The following is an 8385-nucleotide window of genomic DNA, read 5'->3' as shown; positions in this document are numbered from 1 at the left end:
TCTCACTGTGAAAAGAGCATTTTGGCCTCAACTTCTGATTTGAAGCTTGGAACCAAAAACATCTGCTCAAATCTACTTTATATTGTTAGTTTTCAGCTCTAGGTGATTGCCAGAAAAGATCATGGCTGTATCATTAATGGTTTGTCTGTTATAACTCCACAGGCCAAAATAGCTTTATCTCACTGTGAAAAGAGCATTTTGGCCTCAACTTCTGATTTGAAGCTTGGAACCAAAAACATCTGCTCAAATCTACTTTATATTGTTAGTTTTCAGCTCTAGGTGATTGCCAGAAAAGATCATGGCTGTATCATTAATGGTTTGTCTGTTATAACTCCACAGGCCAAAATAGCTTTATCTCACTGTGAAAAGAGCATTTTGGCCTCAACTTCTGATTTGAAGCTTGGAACCAAAAACATCTGCTCAAATCTACTTTATATTGTTAGTTTTCAGCTCTAGGTGATTGCCAGAAAAGATCATGGCTGTATCATTAATGGTTTGTCTGTTATAACTCCACAGGGTCAAATGGAAAACACTTGCTTTTTTGCTGTTTCACCTTCTGCTTTTCTGTTTTTTTTTAAATATAATTCTGTATTAAGAATTGAGCGCCTATGGCAAGACGTGTGGACCAGTGTAACTCATCTCTACTACGAAGTACTTCACAATCTGGAGGAGCACGGACTTCTGGAGTTGTCCAACACTCTGCATTTGTTTTGTGCACACTATGTGTTCCTTCCACGCATTGCAGATGCTCTGCACACCTTCACAGAAGGATGGGACAATCATCCTTTAAAGTCTGAAGGTGGCCTCACCCCTAACCAGCTCTGGACCATGGGACACATGCAGAAACCTTCTCATGAGACTGAAGATGTGCAGGTTTGTTTAATGAAACAAAACTTAAACATTATTATTTGGCAGTTAGAAGTCATTGATTTTTGCTTATAGAACCCAGAGCTCTTTGGAACTGACTGGGAAACGTTTGATGGTGTCAGTGAAGAACCTTCTGGAGTTCATGTCCCAGAAGTTGACTGTCCTCTGACTTCAAATGCAATGGAAGCTGTGATGACCATGATCAATCCACTTGCACCTTCTCAATCATATGGACAGGACATTTATGTGTCAATGATTCAGTATGTTGAAGATCACTGGGCAACAAGCAACAGCATTTAAGTAACACACCTGTTGTGAAAATATGACTATTTGCTGTATCCTGCCTTTGCAAATTTAATAATCTACATTGATGTCACCATTTTTGGGTATTTAATGTCATTTATCTGCACAGCTATTCATCTGTATTTGATTGTATTCTTTTTACTCATTTCTATACAGATTACAAATTATGAAAGTATAGTTTATGGAGCTGTGTGTCGTTGTGATTGTTGATGAAAAACTTTAATTATTGTGTTTGAATAAATAAATCAGAAGATACGTAAAAAATAATTCAGTTTTTATTTGTTTAGAAAAAAACTGTCAAACTCCTTTATAAAACACTGAAAGTTTAAAAACTTTCATTCCTTGAACTGAATTTCTTGTAACTCAAACAGCTGAATATAACTTACACAAATGTTTTTATAAACCTGGTAACTAAAGTCCTGGAAAGTGTTTACTTATCAAACTGACAGAACTTTAAGGATTTCACTTAGAAACATTGGCCACTGTGGTTTTTTTCATGTAAGTTCCAACAGAACGGCACATTTAACTAACAAAAAGCAAAATCACTCAGACGAGGCTAAATGATTGTCCGTGAGTAACGGCTGCTATCATATTTTCTTTAAAGTCATTCAGGGTTGTAAGATGTACAACTGGAAATGTGATTGTGCGGCTACAGGGACTAACAACAGGAAAACAAATGGTATGACTTGAGTCACAGTCATGGTAAAATTTAACAGAAATGAAGAAGTCCTTCTTCTCACTGGGCAGCACTGGCTTGTGTGCTTGTCCTGTTATCCACTGCATGATTTTGCCAACGGTCAGCTGCTGTGGATCCTCCTTCTGACCATCTTGTTCTTGTAAAGAAGGTAGATGTTAAGGAGAAAACAAAAAGTTAAAAGCCTAGCATTTTTGAAGATATGCATATTACAACTGCTTATTAAGTCAGATTTTGTTTTTGAAATTAAACAGTTTTGGTTAAACCTTTAATGTTATAGGTGCATTCCAAACTCTTGCAAAATGTTGAGAGCCTTGCACGACGTGAATGTGCTGTGAATTACTGGATTATTATAAAATACAACTATTGCATCCAGCTCTTACATAGGCCGCTCTAGAGGTGCTCAAAGCTGGTCAACCCAAATAGGCAGCACAAAACATCCAGAAAGCTTCAAAGCTTGCAGCGCAAGATGCGTGTGACGCACCGTAGGATAGCTCAAAGTAATCCGAGGGCGCATTCACCATAAACATTGCATGTGAAGTCACTAATGCTTAAAAGGAGTTTGGTCTGAAAGCAGCATTATGCTTACATTCTACATTAGCCGATAAATATAAGATCAACTAAGAAGTTGATTAGATTTAAATGTATTATAATAAAGTATTCATAATAAATGAAGTTATTCATGAGAAAAGTTCTCTCAGTACACACAAACACACAGATCAAAACATTGTTTTCCTATCACCACTGGCAGTAGTACATTTACAACAAAATAGTCATGCCAGTGAAAACATACCACAGTCCTCTATGTTTTGTAGAAAGTCTTGAAAGAAGTTCATGATGTTAACTTCTCTGCTGTATCTCACAGAACCCCTCTAACTAAACCCAGGTTGGCATCTTTCAAGGAAAAATGCAGCATCCACCTGGCATGATCAAAGGATACAAATAAGTCGTTCCATATGTTTATAAAACTATTTTAATGGAGACAACATAAATGTATACTCACTCTGCCATCTTCCCCAGGAACAAACATAGGCAAACACAAATCTGAGTTGGTTTTCATCACTTGTAGCAGGCCGCACAGCTGCAGGCCTTTTCTCAGTTGGTCAAGCATCGGCACAAGTCTCATTGTTGAGTGCAACACAATCGCTCTGCAAAACATATTTATATAAGACAATACAAAAGCATTTAATTACAAAATTCTGTGTGCTTAGAATAATTTCTCAACATTTAGAAGTAGTTACATGACACAAATAACACATTTGAATAATCAGTAATATTTAGCAAATGAAAGAAAAACAAAAACTTTACCTCATGATGAGGTCTTTTTTGTCCACAGATACCTTTCCAGTATAGCCACAGCCTACTATGTCATCCGTAAGCTCATTTATGTTCTCATCAGTTGCTCTGTTTACCTGAAGACCAAACAAGCTTTATTTTTCCAAAAATGTTTGGAAACTTACAAATGACAACTGAATACACTGTTTTTTCTGGAAATCTTTTTTCGGTGGTAGTTTACAGTATATAACCTTTTGCTCAATAATAAGCTAATATTTCACATACCTTTAATCACTGTAACATAATTTAATCTGTACACAGGGGTTCCTGCAGATGTACGATTACACGCACTGTATGTACCTTTGGGTGTGGCTTTATATATTTTTTTCCCATTTTATCCTTTTCATTTTTTCCCCCCTTATTGATGTCAAAATTGAGAAGCAAATCAAACAAGAAATGTTATTTTTTGACAAAAATCTCAGCAGTTTCATCTGTGTGTGTGTCTGGGCGGTCAGGCTCATGTACATACATCTCCCTTCTCCAAGAGACTTCTTCAGTCTAAGAGTCACCTGTAAACTCAGCCTGTTAAGCAGTACCTTTGCTACAAATTAGCAATGGAAATTGTTACAGGTAGTCACATGCAAAAGATACCCTCTGCCCAATGACCGATTGATTGGATCATGGAGGTCGCTGGGTCCAGTTGTCTCCCTTCCAATGCCGTTATTGTGAGCATGAATCAGCCCTCTGAGGACAACAGGCCAGGAATAAGACTTGAACGATCAGCACGTGACTAACCAGTTTTGATTTCCATCATTAACTTGTTGCAAAAGTACTGCTTATAAGGCTGACTTTACTGGTAACTCTCTTGCCTGAAGAGGTCTCTTACAGAAGAGATGAATTTTTTCTACAAAGAAGAATCTGTTCAGAGGACTTTTTTTTAGGAAAAAAACATAGTCCAGTTTTTAGCTGGATTTTAAAACCTTCCTTACCTCTGTTATAAGGTGGAACAGTTCTGAATCTGTGACATCATTAGTTGACACCTGGATGCTGTCTGAATCACCAGAGCAGAGGTATCTGTAGCACCATTCACGCATGAAGTTTGGGAGGGGTCCGCCTTGAGCCATACTCGCTACCATAACTTCTCCAGCCGTCCTAAAGATCAAGAAAAAATTATGTACTTAGTATAAGTGTATTAATTAAATGTAATTATTTAAGGCAAAAAAAAATGCTTTATGTACCGGAAGTAGTTAGTATCCAGGCTGTTAAGGCAGTACAGAGGATTTTTGCCCTTCTTGTCTGCACTGCCCACAAACAGTTTGTTTTCTATTTCAGAAACCATTTCTAAATTGAACAACAACAAGAAAAAAAATTATATAAAGTGTGATCGAATAATGTTTAAGTTCCATTAAAACTAACTCAATGAGCTAATGTAAATGTACCTGTTAGAAACTCTTTACTTAGAGCGCCTGTGTCAATGCCAGATTCCCCCAAAAAAGAAACCTTCAGTCGGCAGTTTGGACGGGATTTTTTCTGGCGTTGCCACTGTTGCATTCCTCTACTAAAGAGATCAAATCTTGACACACAAAGGGAAAATGTGCAACTGTCGTCCACTTGGCCGCTGATCCAGTTCAAGATTTCCTCTGAGCTAAAAAAATTATAGTTAGTTAATTATAATTAGTTGTTCATTGACAGCAAATAAGTTAGGAGTGGGAAAACTGATAAAGAAATATTACCAACACTTTCTGAAAGAATAATGTAAAAATATTATCCATTCTTTTGCTAGAAATTGAATCAAAATATAACTAATTGGAGCTCCCGTCTTTAAATAATGCATTTTCCTCTATAAATATGGTGAAACGGAGTTTTGTTTTTGTTTACCTTTGAAAGTAGTTACTCTCATCCTCTGAGGTGCTTATATTGCATTCTTGGTTTGAAGATCTGTAGGAATAATAATTAGAATTCATATATGGATAAATCACTGACTACATGAAATGTTTTTTTTTTTTTTTATCCTGGTGAAGTACCGTATTCCACAGTCAGATGCATGGGTCTCAATGGCATCAGTGCTGAATATACCTCTGCACACTGGACACTCAGTAGTCTAAATGACACAGAATGTACATAAAAAAGTTAAATTAATAATTCAAACAGACAACCAGCAAACAAAGCATCTCACCATCTCTGTCTGATGTTTTGTCCTTAATGGAGATTCATTGTCCTGAGTGAAGCTTTCCTAATTATAAAACATACAAATATAAATGTAATCAATTATTTGGTTAATTACAGCCAACACTTTATTACTTATAGCCAGTATTTGACATACATTCTCAGGGGAGCTGCTGAGATAAATCATTTCCTCTTTGCAGCTCTTGATGTGAAACGGAAGAGCTTGGAGTGGTACCATGTTGTTGCAGGTGGTGCATGGAGCTTTAGGCATGTTTTCAAATTCTTTTGCATCTGGTGGTAATGGAGAAGTTTCAATTTGTTCCTGTAGAGGAGTTATGTACAGTGTACATTTTCCATTTCCACTAACGGTCTTCAGTTGGTGCCCACTATGACCATCAGAATCAGGAGGAATAACAGCTAATCTGCGCTGCCCACCACCACCTAGAAATGTTAAACATTTACAGACATCATTTACTCAACTGTAAATTCACCGAGTTAAACTGGTTGTATAACATAAGTTTAACAGTTTATGTTTCATTACAACATACCTGTAGACTTGTATAGCAACCAGCCACCATTGATGCTTGCAAGCCTTGGAAATGCATTAAGCAACAAATCTGTCAGCTTATACAAAAAAAGTCTAGTCAATATCATACATATAACAAATACAATTATTTTCTACATTTTCTATTCCGTAACCCAAGGAGAGATCATTGATTTGGAATATATATAATTATATGGGGAAATTCAGCCAAGACATCGGCTCATTCAGTTATCACAGGATGCAGAAAAAGTCAGTGGATAGAATAGCTCCAACAATAAAAAGAAACAAAGAAAGAAAGAAACAGATTATAGTTTAGTCTACTATACTTAAAGAAAAATTACCTCTGTATGTGTTAAACTCTCTGTTACTGAGAGAGAACGTTTACCCAGACCAGCCAATATAAGCTGGAGTTCTTCGTCTCCTTTGGGGGTTTTGGAACGTTGTTTCTCAAGGAGAAAAAAGTTCACCAGAAAACTTTTTTTTGGTCGGGTATACGGTGTAAAACGTCTTTTCCCTTTTGTCTCTCGGCGAAAAAGTCCAGGAAATGATCTGAAAAAAATGATGATGATGATGTTTATACAGCTTATTTTATTCAATATCAAATTTAAATTGACAGAAATGCAGAAGATCAACACAGACCGCAGACTTGCTACACAGGCTGACTAAGTTGAAACTTACCGAGCCATTTCTTGATGAACTGAACCACTGCGCTGAGGACATCTTAGCTGTCCTGACTGTGGACCTGTCTCTGTTTGCCTCGACTGTCCCTCAACAGACTGTCTTTCACTTTCTTGTGCAACTGGCCTCACAGTCCCTGAAGAGCCTAACCTTCGGTTTAATAATGACACAAGACTGTGTGCCGTGTTTAGGATATCCGCTAACTGTACCTAACAGAAAGTTCAATAAAGTTAGATGTCTGAATATCAACTACAGACATAAAGATTTAAGTTACAAATGTTAAAGATTACCTGGCTTTGCTCCGTAGCTTCCTGGTCCGTCATCTTGCCGCTACTAAGTTGAAAGAACACTTAGTACGCATGCGCGGCTCCTATCTTCCTGCTCTGTGCTCCATTAACCAGCCTTGGAAACCGTGACGTCAGACCACTGTTGTGAATTCGTATTCTCAAAGAAAAAATCCGTATTCTCAAACAGCCGCTGCTGTTTGTGTTCATAAAGAATAAAGCACAAATTTAAACTTGAAATTCGTATTTATTAGTTATTGAAGTTGTAACTATTTAAACTGTATGTTGCATGTTTTGAATGAGATTTCAATTATTATGAGTTTACAAATTTTTATTATGCACAACTTCTGACTAAAATGCACACAACTATGCTTTTATGCACAAGTTTATTTTGACAGTGATCTTACCTCATACATTTCCCCTCTTGTCACTAACTTTTCTCATCTAATTTTCTCAAATTTTGTTTTTATCATCAACCTTACTTTTCTCTATTTAATTTTGTTGTTTTCTTTATTTGATTTTAGGTTAATTCCTCCATTTTATTTTATCTTAAGTTTTTTCAGTTTTTAAACTTTTAATTTCACCTTATTTTATGCCCTACTTATTTTTTTTGTAATAAATTTAATAGTTTTTTATTTTTAGCTATGAGTTATTAACTTCCTGTAAAAATTGAGAGAGTTTTGTTTCTTTAAAAGCACCATTGAAATTAAAATTCATTATATAACTTAGTATAGTGTAAGTTTAATATGTAATACAGTGTAAATATGTTTAGTATCAGGTTTAAACACTGCCTTTTTTGACTTCTTATTTTAACCCATTTCTTTTTGAAGCTGAGAGTGTCTTTGAACTCTCCTTTTAACCATCCATCATTTTAAACTGTTTTCTTCTCCTTTTTTTCCCCATTTTTTTTGTCTTTTTTTTTTTTTCCAAAATCAGTAAATTTCTTACCTTACCTTCTTTTTAGCCTCTAACTTCTCATGATATTCGTTTTGTCTTATCTTCAACATTTTTTCTATTGCAACATTAAATCAAAAATTTCTTCTTGAGGAGTTGACAATTCTCTGGAACCTTGCCTTTAGTTCTACTACCATACTGTAGAACTGCAAAACCTTTCCCATTATCTACAGGTAATTTACCTGTTTCCAATATGCACACCAATCCTCTGGTGCCGACCTGGATAACTGGGGGGGATCCCACTCTAGATTACCGACGTCTCAGTAAAATTAAATGCCTTCTGGTGGCACCTACAACCTTCCTCTCACCCTTAGAGAGAGCCTCACGTTCCTATGCGAGGTCTTTTGGTTCACAGGTGGAAAAAAACCTGAATTGCCTTTCTGCTCCCCAAAACAAAAATTATCTGTTATTCCATATGTATAATCTTTAGTATTATACTAATTTAAGTGCATTAAAATGATTTACCTATTAATCTTTAATTTAGTTAGTTTCTTGCTAGATTATAATATTAATGGAGAAGAAGAGGACTTTGTTTGAGCTAATATTCCAGTATTTGCTTTCTAGTAATCTTTAAATCTGTTAACAATCTGTTGTTTTGTGATTTAGTTTTTGAAATTTAA

At 35.9% G+C, this 8385-nt stretch overlaps 1 protein-coding gene across 1 annotated transcript; it reads right to left on the bottom strand.

Moving 5' to 3' along the window:
- Positions 1–1427: 1427 nt before the first annotated feature.
- On the bottom strand, positions 1428–7325 carry LOC119792158. Its single transcript, XM_038298654.1, has 15 exons — positions 6818–7325; positions 6528–6736; positions 6191–6398; positions 5854–5929; positions 5463–5746; positions 5316–5372; positions 5164–5240; positions 5018–5077; positions 4579–4784; positions 4378–4480; positions 4129–4291; positions 3173–3276; positions 2868–3012; positions 2658–2784; positions 1428–2003 (listed from the first exon to the last, which is right to left on the bottom strand). Exons 1-14 carry the CDS (start codon positions 6848–6850, stop codon positions 2737–2739), a joined length of 1773 nt encoding a protein of 590 aa, XP_038154582.1. The 5' UTR covers positions 6851–7325; the 3' UTR covers positions 1428–2003; positions 2658–2736.
- Between the last annotated feature and the right edge of the window lie 1060 nt (positions 7326–8385).

Source organism: Cyprinodon tularosa, unplaced genomic scaffold (assembly GCF_016077235.1).
Source record: "Cyprinodon tularosa strain WSP-4 unplaced genomic scaffold, ASM1607723v1 ctg411, whole genome shotgun sequence".
Lineage (NCBI taxonomy): Eukaryota > Metazoa > Chordata > Actinopteri > Cyprinodontiformes > Cyprinodontidae > Cyprinodon > Cyprinodon tularosa.
Note: the sequence above shows the minus strand (reverse complement) of the source record. Positions and strands in the feature narration are given on the sequence as shown.